The 22242-nt window shown below is 40.2% G+C and overlaps 1 protein-coding gene across 1 annotated transcript; it reads right to left on the bottom strand.

Annotated features, from left to right (window-relative positions):
* Positions 1-1219: 1219 nt before the first annotated feature.
* On the bottom strand, positions 1220-20798 carry sfxn5a (sideroflexin 5a). The gene is made up of 14 exons (XM_084569349.1): positions 20552-20798; positions 17453-17521; positions 16183-16260; positions 16008-16034; positions 13972-14026; positions 13391-13416; positions 13215-13268; positions 12604-12660; positions 12428-12493; positions 11488-11578; positions 8573-8688; positions 8336-8421; positions 4198-4315; positions 1220-2984 (listed from the first exon to the last, which is right to left on the bottom strand). Exons 1-14 carry the CDS (start codon positions 20597-20599, stop codon positions 2907-2909), a joined length of 969 nt encoding a protein of 322 aa, XP_084425475.1. The 5' UTR covers positions 20600-20798; the 3' UTR covers positions 1220-2906.
* Positions 20799-22242: the final 1444 nt, after the last annotated feature.

Raw genomic sequence — 22242 nt, 5'->3', positions numbered from 1 at the left:
TGAACAGGGCCCAGAATTTGGTGCTACGCCCCTGTGCACAGCAAATTAATTCAGCTTCAGAGTCTGAAGGATTTTATTCCAACCGGTTATTATACAGCTGCAGAGTGTCACTCATTAGCTCCTAGTCTCCAGCTGAAGGTTCATGTGCAAATCAGTGTGAAACCTGCTGCTCCAGTAAATGAAAGCCTGCAGACACTTGGGCCTCCGCAGCACAAAAAAGATGCAAAACCTTCAGGACGTTTTAAAGCTACTAAAAATAACACTCTTGATGTAAAAGGTGAAGATTAAAAGATCATTTTGATGTGATTTTTAATTATGCAAATATTGCAAGACAGCGTAAAATATCTAACAACCCCTAGGAGGCTTCTCTCAGGCTGGAAGTGTCAGGAATGTTGCAGGACAGCTGCGCAGGTGTCAGGTGTTTTACCTGCTATTCCTTCTGAATCCCTGCAGAAGGGGAACCCAAAAATAATTTCCATCCAGATGGTTCCACCTCTAGAAAAAAAAGAAGAGGGACAGTAGTTAGTATTGTGCAGCAGCCCTTTCACCAAGCGCCTCAGTAATCATCCATCAAAAGAAACGGAAGGAATCTCTGCCTAATGACCCCGAGGCTTTAGAGACGGGCCCTGACGTCTGACCCCGACGTCTTGTTTTGTAAGCGAAGAGGCAGCGAGACAGAGGAGACAAGAGGGGAGATGCAAAATACAATGGTATAGTCTCACCTTTTTCACAAAAGTGCACAATACGTCAGACATCTGGAGGTGCAAAGGGGCCACACGTCTTGTTTTGAGTTCCCAGGATATCCTATACTCAGTGCAGGTGCAAATACACGGTGAGCATTCAGCATTCCTCGCTGTCTAAATAAACACCATCACATGTGTGTTTTAACCAGTACAGTAGCTCTGGAAGTCTCCTCTTCAAGCAGGTCAGTTAAGGCCTGCTCCATCCAGTCAAGTAAAAACTCAGCGCAATTAATGAGGCCTGCTCCTCTCAGTCGTCTGCTAGGAAAACAATTAAAAAGGAAAATAACGCCTCGTCTCCCAAAACGCTGTGTCTCCTGTCGCCTGAGTCAGCAGAGAGGAGAGTTCAGGATGAGAGCAGGAATCCGCCGTGAAAAACAAGAGCCTCTCCAGAGGAGCAGCGAGATGGGGGGAAGGAGTCGACGGATCCCTGCTGCTGCCACCGCCACAGCCAAGGTGTTAGAAAACCCAATCCCCACGACTGCTTTAATCACTATCATCTGATTACTTGTTGTCGGTGGGAGGACCGAAGCCTTTGCATCCCCTCAGCCGACACCACAAACGACATGTTTCATAGTTGCTTATAAAATTGCACGTTGAGTGACAAACCCTGCAGTGCAGCCGTACACACACTGAATTACAAATCACACTATAGGAACAAGAATCACGTCCTGCTCAGTATGCACTGGTACAGTTATTTACACTTTTGCAGAGCAGTAAAAATCTGTCTGTTTAAATTTTAAAATGCAAAAATCTCCCAAACTAATTTTTAAAAATGTAAAGAGACATCTCCATACGTGTGAGATCCTTCGAGCAGAACCAAAGTGCGGTGTGAATACCTGAGCAAAAACAACAGTTAAATCAAGTGCATTTCTACGGTGTGATTAATGAACGGGGTCTTGTTTTTATTTGTCTCACCCTGGTTGTGTGCCATAACTCACACCCAGCATCCTCCACTGATCCTGCATGTGGCTTCTTGTCGAATTACGCCGCGGTGCAGCCTACTGTGCCGCGTTACCCCGGCAACCGTGCAAACATACTAATGGCACAGATCTCGACGAGAGATAAGACTTTAAGACAGGACATTTATATACATCAAGTGACAAATGCGTACACAGAAACAAGCCTTACTTTTAAAAGAGGAAGAAAAAAAACAATATCAAGCAATCAGTAATAATAACAACAATATATATGTACAAAAAAAACATTCCCTCAGGTTAGGACTTTAAAATAAGGCTGCTGTAAATCTTAAATATTACAAAATTTAATATGGTGCCAAAAAACACAGTGATTTTCTTTTAATTAATTATAATTTATTCACTAACTACTTCTCTGATTAACAGATGCCCTTTAATTGAAGGATTTTAAAGCAGATATTGATCCGTTTTAAAACTTTTACACAGTTGGTTATAAATCATTCAAATGAGGACAGGAGTATTATTTCAGTTCTGATGTTTAACCTCTCTAACCATGTGATAGACATTATGAGCAGTTTATGCACATGTCATTTGATCGTTTGCATAAATAATGAACTTCTTCTGTAATACTGCAGCGTTATCCCCCAGAATTAAAAGTCATCCTTTGACTGAAATGGTCCCAGCTTATAGTCACTTATAGTACTCTACGGCTTTGGGTTATAAAATGATATCATTTTATATTCAAGGCTTTATAATCTGGAAACAGCTTGATTTTATTCACAGTGTCGACACATATAATCTAAACTACAACTTCAGTCCTTTAGACAATCATTTATAATCATTATTATGTCCCTAAACCTCGATGTAATAGTAAGTTTATTACAGAAAAAGTGAATTTTAGAAAAAAATAAAAACAACCAACTTATCTACTGACTGTCACCTTTTCTCGGCGTAAATCTTTGATTCCGTCTTGGCATCGTTTCTTTGCTACGTGTCCGCGCTGTAACAGTGATAATACTCTCCGAGGTGTTGTGATTCATATTTTCCTATCACCGTTACTTTGCTTGCTCAACAATCATTATTCCTGCACTAACAACATAAATTCTCAGTATCAACTGCCGTAAACACAAATTCCCTCGCCGACTGCCGCAGCCAAATTTACCACCATTCAGCTTCTGGCGGCTCCAGAAAGCTTCGAGCACCGCGAGCAGTCGGTTCCAGTCCTCGTGTGCCGCTCAGCAGAGGTCACTCACAGGCCTTTATTGTATGTCACGATCTTACAATCTGTTGCCATGGCGATCTCCGGCTCTAACTGATTCACGTGGATCTGCGGGAAATCAAAGCAGAACAAAAAGATCAATAGTGCAAACGGAAATATTTGGCACAAGCTGTCAGATATATGGAAGCATGTGCAAAATACACATGCTTCCATATATCATCTACATGAACCACTACTTTTATCTGAAAAGGTTTTACTTGCAGCTAAATCCTTCTTAAAGGCTTTAAATGTTCTGTATTTACTGCTAATGTGCAAAAAGAGCCAATTTGGCAGATTAAAGTCTAATTTGAGGTTTGCATCTCCTAATATTTGAACCAGAGACAGATGGCTGTTGGAGTTGGAGGCAGGATCGTAATCAGACATCTTGGTAGGTGTGAAATGGGGAAGTGGGACAAATTGAGTAGGCGGGGGGTCCAGGGGAGCGGGGCATTCATGTTGCTTTTTGGGGAGCTCTTTTGTTTTTCATCTGCTATGCTCGCGAAAGTGCAAAAAGGACTTGTGAGAGAAAAACAGGCTCCTCCGCGGAACGCGAGGCAGCTTTTCACAGGACTGTTGGCGGCACATATGTCTGAAGTTTTTTGCCATATGGCTGTCTGAGCTATTTCCAGTGGTAATTAAATCTTAAACATTTTAAAGCCAGAGCTGGTTGGCTGGTGTCAGCAAGTCATTTGGCAGAGAGGAGACAAAGAGAGGGAGACGGGAGCGGAAAAACAAAATCGTGCCCATTTAATGAGTACAATGACACGTACGGAGGCAATGAGGCTAAAGTTAGATCTCAGCCTGCTAGCCTGGATGGCATCAGTGGCGGTGAATAAAGGCAGTGGAGGCTCTGAGAAGATCACAACAGAGCAGGTTAAGTCTCAGAGGGCTACGCCTCATTAGGAGAGAGCTTCTGTACAGCTCAATGGGAAACACTGAAGAGGTCAGCAGACAAAACATCAGTCACTGAAACTGAGCCATGGCAGACCTGAGCCCCATATGCAACACAGTCAGGGTTGGAAACAGAAATCACTGCCAATTAGGACACTGACTAGAATTTGAATCACAGCATCACTATTGTAAACCACACATTGACATCTGATATGCTCATTAACAATTTTACATTTGCTCTTTAGTGTCTGGCAGCTCTTTCAAAGACAAAACTGCCAACAGTTAGCGTGAGCAGTGATGGCAATCCCAGGAGACGTCCAGGTCTGATGCACTTTTAAATGCAGACAAACATACTGCTTGGTGGAAACAGTTTAGGAGGGGGGAGAAGTACCTGGGACATCTGCGGAAAGAGGCTGATGGCGAGCGGCAGCGCCAGGCCGAAGGCGGCGAGACACACCAGACTGTGGACGGGCAGGACGAGCCGCCGTCGTCTCTGCAGGAGAGGGAGCCTGATGGAAGATGAAGAAGCGAGCAGTTATTTTACAGCACGGTAAATAAAGTTATGAATTAGTAGATGTTACTGTGGTGGAGGAGAGGGTCTGGAGAGGTTTCTTCCACAAATCGGGCACAGTCTGATACAGGGTAGGCTGCATATACGGAAAACAAATATTTCAGGAGTTACAGCAAAGTCTTCACATAATTAAGACGAGTAAACCAGGGCAATTATTCTTAATGTCAAACCTCCCAGTCAGAAAAGCAACACTAAGAGACCATTAAAGGGCAGGAGTCCCTACAGGGTTTCTCTAAATGTAAAATCTTTGCACACGTAAAAAGCGTTGACGTCAGCAGCACGACATATCTGAAGGTACGGACATATTTTATAAAGACAGTAGGTGCTTACTAATGAGACATGAATGTTGCATGTGTTGTGGCACGGCACAGATGAACAGTTTCGACCATCGGCTGCTCTATTACAGATTCAATGCTACAACCTGCAAACGTCTAATTTAATGCATTATTAAAATGCATTACCAGACTAATACTGAGCTAAAAATATGCTTCTATAACCATTTAAAATGTTTCATGTCCATTAAGCTCCTGTTTAGAGGAATTCTAATTCCTACATTTTTACGTGGTCTTTCATGCATAATAATTTGACAGCCATCACAACCAAAAGCTGTATTTTTTTTCCCTTCCAAAGGACTCTTCATAGATTTGTCTCCAGAAATATATTTTCTGGTCTCAGTCCGTGTTTCTCCTCGCTGCCCTCCGTAGGATAATCCCCTCTTCAGTGTGTGGGACAGCGAACTCAGCGGGAGCTTGAGAAAGAGCCGCTCCATCTCTCCTCCACCAGTGACGCCTCTCCCCCTAACGAGGAGAGCTACTGCCTAATGAGGGAGCTCATTAACACATATGGCTGCCATGGTTTAATTAGGCTACACACACACACACACACACACACACACACACACAAATACACGTCTTGGAGAACTGCATTACAAAGAGAAAAGTCAATGGGAGAGAAGTTGTGGGGTTTGAGAGAGGAGGGGACGCAGGTTTGGGCACACCTGTGAGTTTAAAAACTTGATATTTATCCCAAATTACTGACGATTTCATGCAACACTGGCTGCATTCACGTGCTCCCAGTGACCTGGCTAGTGGCCATATTGTGGTTGAGGTCTTAGTCAGGTCTGACTGTTTACATGAACCAAACTGGGTATTAGATTCTCCCCCTGACCCGCAGACACAGACAACAATATGTCACTGACATAAGGGGGAAAACAGCACCGACATAATCCAGTAGGAAACGAGGTTGGAGATCTTGGTTCAATGTTTCTTTCTGATCCTAAACAAAAAAAACTATAATATAATATAATAAGACTTAAAAAGGAAGCAGCATCATTAATAATTCCTCATTATTTTCTAGCCTTGTGGAACTTGATGTGCTGCATACGCAGAAGTATGTGAATGAGAACAATTAAAGTGTAAAGCAGGTTTGAAATTTCTACACTAATATCGCAGCTTGGGAACATTTGGAGGTGGTAATTACAAACAAAGATGCAACAGAGAAGATCGGAAAATAATGAGGAGGCGTTTCTAGCAGCAGAGGAGAAAGCTACCGCTCCAGAGATTAGTTCTTTGTCAACGGTGTTTGCTTTCTTTCCTTTAACTACAATTAACCCACGACAAAGGAGGAGCAAACTCATCCAAAGAGGAGAGTTTTAAGGATGAACTTTGTCATTATTTATTATGCATATCATTATTATTAGGCCTACCACACAGACATACTTGAGAAATGACTGCGTTTATCATGGTTAAGGTTTTTCTTTTCAGTCGTTCTGATACCGTGTCAGGCGTACGATTTCTTTCCAGAACGTATTTTACAATATACAGTTGCCAAATCATTAGGTACACCTGCGAAAACTAATGCACTCTAATGTAACAGTCTTGCACTAAATCCTCCTTCATAACTGTTCTCATGCTCAGATGAAAGATGGTGATTCATCTGGACCATCGTTACGGAGGATGTGGTTTGTGGTGCTGTTGAACTGGATTGAATTATATAAAGTGTTTCTGTTGACACATAACTAATAGTTTAGTAGAACTACAAACTGCAGCCTCTGAAATGAAAACACACTTTAATCAAGAGCTCCTCCTCCTGTTATTTTAAATACATGCTGGAAACCAGAACCTTCACAGAGATAAGATTTAGTGCAGGACTGTTATATTAAAGTGTGTTCACTAGTGTACCTAATGAACTGGCCAGTGCCTGCATACAGTTAACCTTGTCTAAATAAGACAGTGTGACATAACATTTTATGAGTACTGCACAGGCCAGTTTTTAGATAAGTGAAACGTAAATGGTGAAACACGATCGTCATAACAACATGAGCATAAATTTAGCTCTAGACATACAACAATAAATAAATGTTCTGAGTCCTATCATGTGTCTGCAACCTCTCGCAGCTATCCAAACGCACGAAGGACAGAACATGCTGTCAGTGCTCTAAATGTGTTCTCAACAGTGTAATCCATCACTGAGGGGCCGCCCAGAGACCCGTCTCTGTCCCCTTGTTCTCGCTCCATTGAGAGCCAGTGAAGGCGAGCTGACATAGAGGATAGCTGAGCGCTATTCACCTGCAACCACAGTCAGCCTCACAGCTCCCCGCTCACCCTCACACTATCTTACTCTCTCTGTTCAGTCATTCAGCTGCCAGGAATCCCAAACACACCTGGGCAGCCAACCCCGCCGCCTGAGCCCGCCCACTCGGAGCGGTTGAGACAAGTGCTGTCAGAGATTTCCAGAGGCGGCCGCATTCCTCGGCACACCGCAGGCTCAGTCAGGCCATCGATCACAGGACGGCCGTATAAACACGTTGCATCATTAAGACATCATTACAGTCAAATCACACAACACTGAATCTCAGCGGTGGAGAGGGTTCTTCAGACTGTGTGGGCCTAGTTTACAACACACATTGATGCAAGCAATGACTCATCTATAATGAAGCAGTGAATGAAATCAGTTGTTTTTGCTGCAGCAGACAGTGGGTGTTTGATCTCTGTCTGTAATGCAAACTGTTCTTGGACATGGAGGGATGCATTTGATCTGTTCAACACCAACACACAGTATTGGAAAGAGATAACAGAGGTTAACTTAGCAGAGGCACAATGAACGGACAAAGAAAGGGCGCCACCTACAGAAACTCAAAGCGGCATCAGTTGAATCTCCAGCAGATTTGTTTTTAGAGAGTGAGGATGACACGCTGAAACTAGACATTAAACTTTATCTCTGTAAAAAGAAAAGTTACTGGAAGGTTGATGTGTCTTTGTGTGTATGAAGGCTGTAATACTCCAGAGTAATGAGAAACTTCAAGACACCACAACAAAAAGAAAAGAAATCTAACTCAGATATTTCTATATTGGCTTTTCTTTCTGGTTATAATGAGCTAATACTGACTGAATTCTAATATTGTCTCTGTATAGGTACACCAATCAGGCATAACATTATGACCACCTTGCTAATATTGTGCAGGTCTCCCTTGTGGTGACTCATCAGAGAATGGACATGGGCCTTCTGAGGGTGTCCTTTGAGGGGAGGGGCCTCTGTGGATCATCCCACAGATACTTGATCAGTTTGGGATCTAGTGAATTTGGAGGCCAGGTCAACACCTTGTGCTGTTCTTCATGTTTTTTTTTTTAGTTGTTCCTAAAGTGTTTTTGTGTGTGTGTCTGTGTCAGGCTGCATCCTGCTGGGGATGGCTGCTGCCATCAAGGAGTGTCATTGCTATGGGGTGGGGGTGCCTGGTCTGGTCTAGGTGGGTGCTACATGTCTAAGTAACATCCACACCAATGAATGCCAGGTCCAGAAGTTTCCCAGCAGAACATTGAACTGTCACAAGATGGTTTAAATGTTATTCACTTCTCCTGTCAGTCAGTGGTTTTAATGTTGTGGCTGACTGGTGTAAAAAGAAATCTTATCTCTTTTGACTGATTCCTGTCTGATTACAATTCAGTGTTGTGTTTCTTACTTTTCCAGAAAAGACATGATCAAGGGAGGAAGCACCAGGATGGGCATGGGCAGGACCACTCTGGTCATGGCTGTCTCCAACAGTGCCTGTCGCAAAGATGAGAAAACGGAAAGGAAACAAACTCAACCATTTCCGTTACATATAAATATAGATGTGCGAGCTCTCATTTACATACATTACAGTGTTAACTGATTAATTACAACAGAACAGCGTGGTAGATGTATTTCAGTTACATACGTGCCTGGCGGCCACTTTCGACGTCCCCACCACATTCCCGTTGCTGTCGAGCACGCTGATGCCCTCCGACAGCTCCGAGTGTCTCATGAGCACCACGTTGCAGACGTTGGCGCTCGCTGTGAAGAGGTGTGAATGTTTTTAAAGATGAAACTGAAGAGTCTCGCTGCTAGAAAATAACATATTTTATTATTTCACAAATTAACAAATTGCCTTTTTCACCCTGTGGCTTGGGTGCGAGATCAGTGCGCAGTGCTGTTTGAGCAGAAGGGAGATCTTTTTTTTTTTTTCTTTTGCTCAAGGGTGCTGTGGTAGGAACGGTAAAGATGAGACAATTAATGCCTTTAATTAAGGTGTTAGCAGGAACATTTTGGAAAGTTTTAGAGTTTTATTCAATTTTCTTCTCCAAGAATAATGTGACAATTTCCTGATCGAAATATCACATGTCCCAGGAAGATTTTTTGAGATAATAAAAATAAATTACTAAGCCTGGAAGAATGGGTTTGATAGTTTAACACTTGAAAACTGAATGTGTCGCAGCACACTTTAGATTACCGTAGTTACGTCACAGTTCGCATTATAAAATCCAACAGTTTCTTAAAGCTGAGACGTTGCGCTTTATAACCAATATGGTGTCATTACGGTGATTTCACTTGCTCCTCTCCTGGAAGGTTATTACACTCTTATAACACGCAGTAAATTGTAAATGACTGCCAGATATTAAAAGTTCCAGGTATTCTGGAAAACATGGGCTAAAACACTGAGTCACGGGACATTTTCTGACCTTTTTAAAGTCAAGATAAGCAAAACAAAAAACAGACCAGGCGGATATTTTGAGGCTTAGGTGTTAAAGGTTTAAAGAATTAGTCATTTTCAGATCACAGTATAGCAGGATACACAGGTTTCTCATTATCATAAATTAAGTGACTCCATTAAGACAAAGCTAGTATGCGATTCTTGTTAGTTATCCAAGCTCTGTGGCTCAAAGAACCAAAATGAGTCTATTAGATGGATAACAGGTCACCTCTTTGGGGAAATTCCCACTGTCTGACTTTCCTCTGGTGCCATAGTTCGACACATTACTGTTAAATGTCAAACAGTACTAGTATCTCCTGTCTAGTTCAGGATGCATAACAACATTTATATCTAAGAGAAACATGAGGTAATTTTGTTTTTGTTGGTTTTTAATAAGCACATTTCTATTCATCCATCCATTATCTATAACCACTAATTGTTTAGAGGGTGGCAGGGTGCTGACATGAGCCAGGTCCATCACAGGATGAGTTCAGTTAGGATCAGAAAATATCAGTGAATATGATCAACTAGTCTACGTGGCTGTAGACCGTTTTATTTACAGTACATTTTGATCTCCAGGAAGACACAGACTTGATACTGTGATATAAATATCAGAGATTTTCCTCCACTGTTTCCCTCTAGATGAATCATTTATGTCGTAATTCACAAACCTGAACGTCGTGACACAAACAACAGTCAAATCAGTAACGGACAACCGAAGCAGAGTGGCTGGCAGGTTGACAAACAGCGGTGTTGTTGCCCTCTGATTTATTCACGAACGCCGAAATGAACGCAAATGTATGTTAATATAGATGAACCTTTCTTCTTGACTCTAATAGGAATAAGAAAAACTCATTTTAGAGAGTTTAGTGGTGGTGCCCCGAGCCTTTTTAATTTAAGACAACAGCGTTCAGAGTTATCTGTACGAAGGGCCGCAGGGCTGCCAGGTCGCTTTGTGAGGGGAATTCAATTGACTGAGCAAATAGCTCTTTTTACCTACAAGGGATTGTTTTTTTTTTTTTATTATCCAGACCAATTAATAAAGGGAGAGATAGTAGGATTTTGGCATGGAATAATAAAGGCTGCAGCACGTTCTCAAAAACCTGTTTGTAATTGATTGAAATAATAATAAAAATAATATCAAAGTGCAAAATCTCTGCAGATGAATAACAAAATATCTGGTTTTCAATTGTAAATATTTCAAATAATTACATCTGTGTTTGTTGTAATTGTCATCTAATAACTAGCGGTACAACCACGGAAATGCATCCAAGATTTTTTCACGTAATTACTTCCTAAATATCACAAATAATGACAAATATTTTGAAAAGACAACAAATTAATTACACTCGCAAATTCCCCCTCCAGTTAAGGTCTTCATGATCTAATTGAGTGACAGGCCGCCGCTTGATTAGGTTATTACAAATAAATCTAGCCTTAAGTAAGCAAACCGAATCAAACGGGTGAAAATTCAAACAGCACTTTGCTTTCGCTCGCTTCAATTAACCATTTTAATTACCTTTTATATGGGCCTACCAAAACAACAACAGCAACAACAATGAACAAACAGAAATCAGGTAAATGAGGCCTTGACATAGACGCCACTTTAGGGGTAATTATCCAATTTGTTTGCGGCAGCAGAGTTCTAACGAGCAGCCAATTACCAGGCAAAGGCTGCGCTGTAGAAACCTGTTGATTTAATTAGAAGAACCGCTATGGTAAGGAAGGGGAGGGGGCAGGCAAACAATTTAATTATGAGCCAGCAGCCCAGGGCATTCTGGGACACGGGTCTATACCCCTGGGTGTGATTGTGTTTGTGGGAGAGTGGCATGAAAATCAGCTTTGTGGCTCCACACACGTCTGTTAAAGGGAACGTGTCTCCTAACCCTGCAGAGAGGAAAACGGACGGTGAATAGATAAAGGTTGACGAACCATTTATTACCAGCAAGGTTGTTGTTTTTTGTTTTTTGTTTTTGTTTAGGGCAGTGAAAGGATCTCTATATGATTTCTATCCACCTCAAAAAAAAACGATTCAATCCAAATAAAATAAAATAAAAAGTCAAAAAGGCCATTGTAGTAGAGAAGTAGACTTAATCCCCGTTCCTCTGAGCTTTTTAACTTACCCACTGCTGGGAAGGGGATGAACCTCTGCACCAAAAGCCTGGTGGTTGGGCTGAAGCGGCTTGCTTTCTGGATTAAAACATTCAACCCAACCTGAAAAAAACAAAACAGATGCACAAAATACAATCAGACTCAAATAAAGCCAGTGGCAAACACTGTATATTTAGAATAATAAGAAAACACCAACACAGTCTTTCAAAGTGCCATGAAACAGACTGTACTTCCAACACAGAACACTCTCAAACTAACAAACCTCCAAACACTACATGGTTTTTTTTTCACAACACCTGAATCATGTACCTTTGCTGTATTTTAACAAACAGTAACAGAGGCTACATGCGCTCAGATAACACACCACCACGCCACTTCAGCCTCCAGCTCTCTCCAGCCCCGACGGGGGGGGCGTCACCAGAACGGACGTTTAATTGGAGAGCTCCTGGCCCCCCTCCCGGCCTGTCGTTCCGCCCTCCAGGCACCCCGCAATTTTTTTTTCTTTTTCCTGCGCTCGCTGCCATTGTCGAGCCCGAGGGCATGGGCCGGATGAGCGCCCAGCAGGACCAGTAATTGGCTCGGTTTGAGCCCCTTGTCCACGCTAAGGGTTGTGTCAGGCAGGTGTGTGAACGTGTATTATACTCTTTTGACATGTGAGCCTTTGACGACAGAAAGGTAAGAAACAAAAAGGGGTTCATGGGTATTTTGAAGGCTCCTATTGGATGGTTAATGATGGTTAGCTTCTGGAAAATTGACCATTTTCCTGTCAACACCATTAAAAAAAATAGTGGTACTTCACCTTAATAGTGTTAAAACCTTAGTTGATATAACAGACACGCAAACCTGCAAAGTAATCACAAGCTGACGGCACATTTTATTTATTCTGATCTTATCAGTGAACAAAATGGATCATATCACAGACTCTTTTAATGTAGAATTAATGCAACTCACAGCAATGGACACAGCACTGGTCACCGCTCCAAGATATCCCTGAAAGAATTTGTAAACTGGAGCTGGCTAAAGGGACAAGAAAAAAGAGTAAGAGACATGACAATAAGAAAGCAGCTGACCTGAGAAACAGCTCTGGTAAATTCATAACGTCGGCTCCTTTATTCCAGGTACGGTACCTTGGAGGCGTTGCGGTTGCAGTAGTTAACACAGGCATTGTGACTCTGATTTAACCACTGTAATAAAGAGGAGAGACAGATATACAGATGATCTGGTATATTCAACAGAGTTATAAATAAGCTGCATGTTTACTATAAACTAATTATACAACGGTGAGTCACTCCTTAGTATGGGATTTTATATAAAATAGTCTGATTTCTAACTAGAGTTTAGCTCATAGCCTTAATAAGAAAACAAAACTTTTCTAACTCTGGAAAAAATCTAATAAGGAAGTCCTGAGGTTGAAAAATCAAGACAAATGTACTAATATGCCAAAACATAAAGATGATAATATGTTAAATAAAGAACTTTTAAGTAGATGAAATGTGGACGTGACTATATTGTTGAATCAAAGTTCATCTGTTGCTATTGTTGTCGACCAAAGTCTCACATCTCATATCTTTGTATTTCTCTGGTTTTACTGCATCTTAACAGGACAACTGATGGAAACCAGCAGGAAGAATTACAGTCCCAGAAATGTTGAGTAATATGTGTCATCTTAGTAAATCTAAATAATTAAAATAAATACCTGATATTATCCAACTGATAATATTTACAGTTAAATAAATACCTGCCAGAAGACGGTCGACACCAGTGTTTGGTTTGGGAGGAGGAGGCCAACAATCTGCACAAAGAGATAAAACATTTTACAACAACTGATAAACTTCTTCATAGCTTTGTTGCATTTTGGATCAATATGATTGATGAGTTTTGATTAATAAAGTACAGTGCATGTAAAAGTCTTACCACAGGTGTGCCAAATGGGATAAAACCTGTTAAAAGACATTCAGTATTATGACTCTTAAAGTTGTTCTGCTGCCAGATTTATTTATTATGTCTCATTTTCTAATTGACCTGATATGATGTTTCCTATTTTTATGGTGGTTCTCTTCTAAATCCTTTTAAAAATACCCTTTAGTGTAAACTCTTTAAAACCCATCTGTTCTGTTTCTCCAAACTTGTGTCTGATTCTTTATTCTCTAACAGATTCTGTACAGTATGTTGATCCTAACAGGTTAATCTCTCCTCCTCCCTTGTCTGTTCTCACTCCCACCCTCGCCGACACTTCAGAGGCACCTTACAAAAAAAAGGTGCTTTTAAACTGGACCAAAATACTAGTGTTTGCTCCTTCAGAACTTCACTGTCACCGTAGGAGAGAGGTTTTAATCAGCGCCCAGCTGAGTGTGACCTTTTCGAGGCCCGAGACAACCTGAAGAGCCCCGTTGAGCCGTGACAGTTCCCAGGGTGAACAACGCCTCCATGTTGGACCACATAACAAGCCCCCAGATCCCACTTCCCCCAAGGCCTCCACACTGAGCGGCTCTAACCTGACATCCGAAAGGGCATGAGGATCTTCTCCCCTGTGTCAGGGTGGATGATGGCCTGTAATAAGAGCATAATGATTAGAATCAGAGGATAATGAGTACAGAATGATTTGGGTACATTCAGCTCACATGAGACAGGGAGACAGGATGGTTGTGACATTAAAAACGAAAGGAAAGTGCACAGAAGTGAAATTATTGGAACTAATATCACCTTAAAGGCATTGAAACGACTAAAAACAAGGTGTCAGATACATAATGGGAGGGAAGTGGCAAGGAATTACTGCTTAAAAGTTTCAGTTCCTGGATACGTGCACTTGGTTAACCTTTGAGAAATGTCTTCAGTAAAACTCAATGATGTGGTTTAACAACTCAATGAAGTAAGAGTTTCCTGAAAGCATAAGTTAATTAGTTCAAGGTGACGTCAGACAAAACTTCTGTGAGGCAGCACTGACTAATGCTATTATCAGTGTGCTCAGAGTGAATGCCAACATGCTGATTTTTATTTTTTTTAGCAAGCACACTGTTTACGTCCACATTTAATAAGTAGAAATAAACACAAAGTAAAGTTGAAGCTTGGCATTTGGACAGTTAATGAACGACCAAAGTCATTACAGTTCATCCTTTGTGATGAACCAAATGTCAACTGAACACATTGATTGGTTGCGACTGTGCCTTGCATAACTAAACACTCTGATATATAACGTGTCAAAAGACAGGTGGAGGTTGGAGGGCCTGAATCCTTTGGTATTGATACTCAGGTCTACGCAAAGGTTTTAGGAATAAGCTACGGACACATCAGAGTACCACAAGTAACAGAGACAAACTGTGACATCGCCTCAAGCTAACTGTGTCTGGACGGAGATGTTGCACTTGAACACACCACTACTGCCAACGACCAGCTGCTCATTTATTCTGCGCCAGCGTGAAAAGAAATAAGTCTTCATACCAGCAGGTGGCAGTAGTCCGTATTCGTCATTCAAAAGCAACTATTAGCTGAGAGGCTAGTACAACTAAGAGCTACAAACCACCTCTCTGACCGACTCGTTATGCCACACATTCAACATGTTCAATCATCGTAAAGATCAATGTGCAGTCACGAGAAGAACAAGACGTCCTGCAGCAGATGCTCTGACTCCACAGAGCCCAGACATTATTTTGATCTCTGCTACTTTACCTTTTCAGGCTTCCTTTGTGTTTTTTGTTTGAGTGAGACTGCCAAGTCTTCTAAAGCGTACATACCAAAGGCAACACAAATCATTATGTCACTACGGTATCGCACCGTCGTTGAGATAACACAGATAGAAATCTCTTTCCCCTACTGTTTCAGTAGTGATGAGATCTGCTCATTGGAGAAGAACGGCAGGCATCTTGTGTCTACCTGATGCACACTGAGTCAGTCTACAACTTGGAATATACAGTATGAGAGCAGTACAAGGGCTGAATGTGAAAGGTTTGTTACTCTTTTAAGTCTTTGTCAGTCAGGAAGTAGCATTAAAACCTTAAAAATACATTTTCTTCAGCTTATGGACGTAGTGGATATAGTTTTTAAGCTAATACACTATCATACTATCCAACACATCCCAGAATGTGTCTCCAACTCCAAATGTTTCCAAGTGAAACAAGCAGAACATAAAAATATTAACAGTGCACATGCAGAGCTCTTCTTCTCGTTACCACTCTCTATCTGTCGATCCATGTGGGTTCACCCAACGCTCCAGGCCTGTCGCTATCAGCGTGGTGAATTTGGTGGTAGGAACAAAAATCGCAGATGGTATTTCCTTGCGGTGAACATTTGGGTAACTCTGTGCTTGTGTCACATGTCAATCAACTGCGTCAGCTGCTGCCGTTGGTCGACGTCACACCAGCTTTGCTTCCTCCACTCTGTTCTAGGGTGGTGTTGAGCTGAAGAGCCATTACTGGTGTCAGTTCAGTTCGCACTGCGTCATTTCTCTGACACCGTGTCACAACATCTCACGATAGAGATCATGGTTTGTGTTGATGATTTAGAGGAAAAGAACACTAGTGGAGGGACATCTTACCTGCTTTATTTTCTGAGCTTGCCAAAGCTGTAGGGGAAAAAAACGAATGAATGAAGAAAGAATGACAAAAAAACTTCACTTGTTAGAACTAAGTAGTGTGGATAGTATTTCTACAGATTGGAGATCAGAGTAAATGTTCACTTAGCTCATCCTAAATGTGTTTGTGTGTCTTTACCTGAGCATCTGTCACTCCTTGAGGTAAGGTACCTTGTTTGAAACGGTCCAGCAGCTGAACACATTCCTGCAGCCGTTTCTGATGTGACAGAAGATACAAGTCAATAAAATATAAATCTTCTTCCTTGGAGAGTCTAAGTCAGCTTAATATGTATTTTCCTCTTGCACTATGTGTGTTACACGGCCCAACGTGTGATAATTGTGTTTCACTAAAACTTTCATGCTGATTTTCAGTTGACAAATGAGTTTCCTAAAAGGTAATGAGCAGCTTTCTGTGGTGTGATCATCGTCTAATGCCGAGCAAAATACAAGGTCACGTGGACCAATTTGTGCTAATGAGCTTGCCATCTAAGTGTGTGTGCACGTTAATCTTTGTGTGGCAGTGTTATGTGTGCGATTTTTTCTGCGTGCACATGAGATCGTGTGTGCGTGCGACTGTACGCAAATCACGGCCGTCCCTGTTCCACTCTCATCATTAGGGGCAAGTTGAGGCTACGCCTGGCACAGCAAGGTGCAAGGCCTGTGTGTGTGTGTGTGTCTGTGAGCATATGCACTTTCCAGCCCTCACAGCTGCCCCATATGTCCACACCTCATCACGTCCCAGGAGCTACTGCCGCTATTACTGTCACCAAAGAGCCCACTAACAGCTTCATTACCCAGAGTGCCAGAGCTCTGATGGCTCCATGAGCAAATTTACCACAACACGACAAAGAGCCGAGGAAATGTTACAGCGGGCCGAGCGGCGTAGCATTTAGAGTAACTGAGAATCCTTAAGTATGTTAATAAATTAGCCTTGTTAAATGATTAAAAACAAGAAAAAAACTACCGAGTCAAATTCAGAGCTTTTTATCTATGCTTCCTCTCATTTCTTCTCCTCCTTCAGTAAATGTTGCCTCCTTCTGTTTGATATTAACTTCACAGTGCTGCCATATTGGCCAAGTTATAAAACCTTTAAAATGAAACATAATGTAAGACAACTACTGTGCAGATATCAATAAACATGATGCCATGTGATCAGTGACTAGTCGACATGATGCTTAAAGCGTCACAGTACAGCAGTGAAGTCGACAAACCGACTGGTTATTTCCTGAAATCATTAAACTCTTTGCAAACGCCTGCTTTGACTGCCCTGTGAGCACAAACCGACTCAAAGTTGAATGCAACTCTGTAACATACGGTTTCTACTAGTCCCTGACAGAAATACTGTATAGTTGTGAAAGCACAGTTAGACAGTCTCACACCAGATCCATGTCATAAATCATTAAGTTTACCTCTGACACGAAGAGTGTGCTGGGGTCAATCACATCCAGGAAGTGCCTGAACCGACCAAAAAACGTGTTCTAAGAGAAAGAGAAACATTAATAGAAGAGATTTAAACAAAACATGAATTTTGTCTTCAGATTTTATGCATGTTGTGGTCTTCTAAGGTTTGCATTTTTAATACACAATCACTAAAATGCTGGAGTCAGAAAAAATAACTTAATAAAATCCAACTTTGCAGGTGAAGTAAATCTAATTTTTGCTTAAATATCAGGAGCCAAATCAGATCCTGGATTGTGTCTTCAAGCAGGAGAGCCAGAGAGATTCCAGCTGTCGCCCTGTAAACAGCGACACTACAGCTCAACAGCTGCTTTAACACGCCAGGTGGAGCCTCCTCATTAATGCCTCTGACAAAACTGTTTCGTATCTGCATCTTTTAGGGACCCGATTCCACTCACACCCATTGCAATTAATTCCCCATAATGACTGTGCCAGAAATACCTTTCGATCATTTATTCATAACTGAGCATAAGGAATAATTTAGGAGATACAGAAACACACCACGCAGCGTTGAAAGCCACCCGTCCCTCCCTAACTTCAGTTTAATTGCACTAACTGCTAATTTGGAGGAAAATCTGGTATCTGACTCACTGCTGCGCCTTGTGACTTCCTGAACATATGGATGGTTGGTACAAACATGCTGTGGGGGAATCATTTTTAAAAAAAAAATCTGTTAAATTTTATAATTCACTAGTGGCACTACAAGTTGAGAAGAAAGACGACTTATCCTCCCTTAGATCCTAAATCTACATTGTTTGGGAAGTATCCTTCACTTGCTTTGGAGCAGATCTCATTTACGCAACTTATAATTTGATATTAGTGCTTTCATTACTCACATCTTTCTGAGCATATGTTGAATTGTTTGGTTTCCACGTCTATGTCATAAAGACATCTAAGAAATACTATATCTTTTAGCTAAATCTGTAAGTGTTTAATTTAACTATGATGATTTAGTAATATTTTAATTAGGCAAACATGTTAATCTAAGACATTTCTTTCATGTAATTTGCTCAATATTTAGTAGCTGCTAATTATTTTAGTAAAAATAAGATAAAATTTACACTGGAGATAGAACAGTAAGACACAGGATCACAAGTATGGCCAAAAGTGCAAACCAATAAATAAAATAAAGACAAAAGTAAAGTATTTTAGTTGGCCTAGTACTCCAAATGTAAAAACTGGGAAGTCGTTTATTACTACATTTGCATAAATTTGGAGGATTCATAAGAGACGGATTAAAAGGCAGTCGATCAAACTAAGAGGCAGAATTATTTGGACTTTAAATGTAGGTCAGGATTGTCTCTCTTTACTAAAAGGCAACTTTGAACATCTAATTTGCACAGAAGCTGAGGTAATTATTTTTTTTACCTTTTTAGAAACGCCATCACAACGCAGTAAATTTGCTTTGTAAGGAGTAAACAACTTTGTAGATCTCTTATTTTAATGTGTACATTACCTAAATGTGTGTAACTGTTGACTTAGTTGCCAGTTTAACGGGTCCATGTAAAAAGTAAAGCTTCACGTTCTGTTGAATCTGTTTTTAGAGATATTGATTCAACTGTATGTTCATTTTGAAGAGTGTAGCTGAAGTATAATTTAGATCACTGAATTCCAACAAAAGCTGATCATTATGGCTGCAGGATTTAAAGCAGGACTTCTATATAAGCTGCATTAGTTTTATCTTAAAGTGTGACATTGAACTACATCCAAACTGGTTGTATGTTTGCTGAACAGAATCAGCTTCAGTGGAAATACAGAGTCTGCTTTATTAATCATTAGCTTGAGTGGGCAATGACCCTACTGCATTAATGCTAAGTTTAAGTGCTTTATATATACAAATAAATAAATAAACAGACACTTAAAAAATATGATAAAAAGTCAAACATAAAATATTATAATATATAAGCTTAGTGATAAAGAGAGCAGCTCTAGTCCTGTACTTACAATTGCAAGTTGTTAGCTATGATGCTAACAAAACTAGCCGTTAGTTTAACTAGCTCCACCTCTAAAACACATCACCTGTCAATATTTCCGTTCAACGGATTTGTCATTTTGTTCATTATTAACCGATATCATATTACTTGAAGGCTAGTATATCATTTGTCATTTTAAGGCCATTAAACTTATATTTAAAGTGACTGTGAAGAGAAATTACAGTTAAGATTGTTCCCTCTCGTGTTGCGTTCAAAGTCACTTAAGCTAGCCGTTAGCTACACCTGTAAAAACAACTCACCTGTCAATATTTCTGTTCAACAAATTTCTAATTTTTATATTTGCGACGCCCACAGCATCATCTAACTTGGCGGTTCGGATATTTTGTGCTTTTATCACTATTAAACGAAGGTTTAAAGTAATTCTGAAGAGAAATAACAGTTAAGATTGTTCCCTCTCGTGTTGCATTCAAAGTCCAGCTTTGGTCAGTCACTCAAACCAGCCGTTAGTTGTTAGTTCAGCTAGTTACACCTGTAGAACACCTCACCTGTCAATACTTCTGTTCGCCCACTTCGCTATTATTCTAATGGTGCTTCCTTAACATTAAATGACTTTGTGGCTTGTGTATTCTCTGCAGTTAACACCATAAAATGAATATTTAAACTGATTCTGAAAATAAATAACCGTTGAGATAACTGTAGCTTCCTACGTGCTGCGTTCAAAGTCCAACTTCGTTCACTCTCCCCTAAACTTTCAAAATCAAACTTAATCAGATTACAGTTCAACCAGGAATCTTTAAAACGTAGCAAATGTCTTATATAACAGTTAGGACATTAGTTTATTAAAAAACAAGTGGATATACAGTGTTTTCTCTTTAATAAAAGCTTGCAACATGACATATGTGATGCTAACATGCTAACATGCTGAGTAGATTCAAGCTATTTATCAGGCAAACTATCTCCAACAAGCAAGTACGTTTTATTACTTCAGTTATGATTAAATGTTTAGTATAATCATGAGATAAAACGGAATATAATGTCTACAGCTGTCAGATGCTTGACGTGCACATTAGAAGTTGTTGTTGCAGACTTTAAGACAAAACAACTAAATAAAAGTACCTGGTCGAAACGTGACTTTCCATACTGGAAGCTCGGATATTCAGACATGCTGCTGCAGGCGCACACAAATAAAACTCCAGTCTGAGGGTTAGGGTCACTCTTCTCTAAGATTATTCAAATGTTTTGGTATCTCAAACATTTGCAGCTGCACGGCTGCGTGGTCAACAGCTAGCTGTCCGTGCGGCATTGTGGGTAATGGAGTTATCCCGATAGGATTAAGACATGTCCCTTTATGGAAGTAGACTACATTTCCCAGGAGACGAAGTTCTGCTATTTGTTTTAAAAGGGAAGTTGACCGTGAAAGAGGTTTGTCAGATTCAAATTAATTAAAAATTAATTAAAAACTGTAATATTCTTGGAGGATGTTTGAGTTTACAGAGGATAACATAGCCCCCTAGTGGTGGCTTTTAATAAAAATCAGTTTTACTTTTTAAAATAAATATTCAACAGAGCAGCATAAATCATAACTTTAAACTTCTGACATAATCTCAACAAAAATAGAACATTATCAGAGACAGATACACTGTGATTTGTATATTTTATTATACATATAAAGTAATTAACCTTCCTATGATTCCTCTTATATTCTCAAACTGTCATGTAACATCATCACATATACCTTGTATTTCTATCACCATCAGATTCTACATTTACGCATTTAGTCAGATGTATGCTTATCTCATTTCCCTATGCTCTCTCTTCTCTCTCTACCTGGCCAGCCTTAGACAGATGAGTCGCTCCATATGAGCTTAAGGTTCTGCTCAAGGTTTCTTTGTGTTAAAAGGGAGTTTTTCCTGTCACTGTCGCCTTCAGGCTTGCTCTGGGGGTTTCAGACCGGATTTTGTATTGTTATTGACCCTATATAAATAAAATTGAATTGAATTGCATGTGTCAGTAATGTAGCTACTATTAGAGATACTGTCTTCCCTTTTTTAGGCTTCACCTGAACTACTGACAGTTAATAAAGTCATAATACATAAAATAAATGCTAGCAAATAAAGAATACAGTATTTTCTCAGCAGAAAATTAGTCCTGGGAGTGAAAAACGACAGAAAATATAATTTAATAATGAACTGAATCAAATATGAAATTCCTGTTATTGGTAGTATATTAGAGGGGAAGAGCTCTTCTGAGATTAAAGCTCCGTCTTTACTTCGATGTTTCATGAAGACCTAAGATTTTCTGAAGTCATAATATCTCGACTGGTTTAGATTTCCTCAGTAAAGAATTGATTACAGAAAGGTGCAATCACGGCATTTCCGTCACTCAGTGTGACTGCTGTGGTTGCATTTACTAAACAAGATTAGTTGTTTTTTGATATTAGTGAATGTGTTTGTGAGCGATATTATCAGTATATAGTATTAAAGGGTTGATAAATAGCATTTTATTTAATGTTCCTTTTGGTCTGTAAGGTATAAATATCTCCACGAAACTAATAAGAGCAAAATAAATCATTTAGTTTAATGACTTCCTTTGTACTAAAACATAAAAGATAAAATTTATTTAACAACTTGGGAGTGGATGCAAAATGGAACAAGTTATGAGAAACCAAACCCGAGTGCAAACCACAAGACATCCAGAAGAAAAGAATTACAACCAAACATACGGTGAGCAAGAAACACAAAATATTCTTTATTAAATATACAAAATTTGTGAAACAGAATTGCATCACGGATTGTAAACTTTCCAAT

This window comes from Chelon labrosus (assembly GCF_963514085.1).
Source record: "Chelon labrosus genome assembly, chromosome: 20".
NCBI classification, from domain to species: Eukaryota; Metazoa; Chordata; class Actinopteri; order Mugiliformes; family Mugilidae; genus Chelon; species Chelon labrosus.
The sequence above is the reverse complement of the archived record's forward strand: the minus strand, read 5'-3'. Positions and strand labels throughout refer to the sequence as shown.

Bases quoted from the DNA above. Each gene is read 5' to 3' on its own strand.
- sfxn5a (XM_084569349.1), bottom strand. From the start codon at position 20,599: ATGTCTGAATATCCGAGCTTCCAGTATGGAAAGTCACGTTTCGACCAG. The intron at 13,417-13,971 runs GTTAGAGCCGCT...GTCTTTTAACAG, and splicing joins CATGCCCTTTCGGATGTCAG to GTTTTATCCCATTTGGCACA. The intron at 12,661-13,214 runs GTATTTATTTAA...TCTTTATTACAG, and splicing joins TGTCGACCGTCTTCTGGCAG to TGGTTAAATCAGAGTCACAA.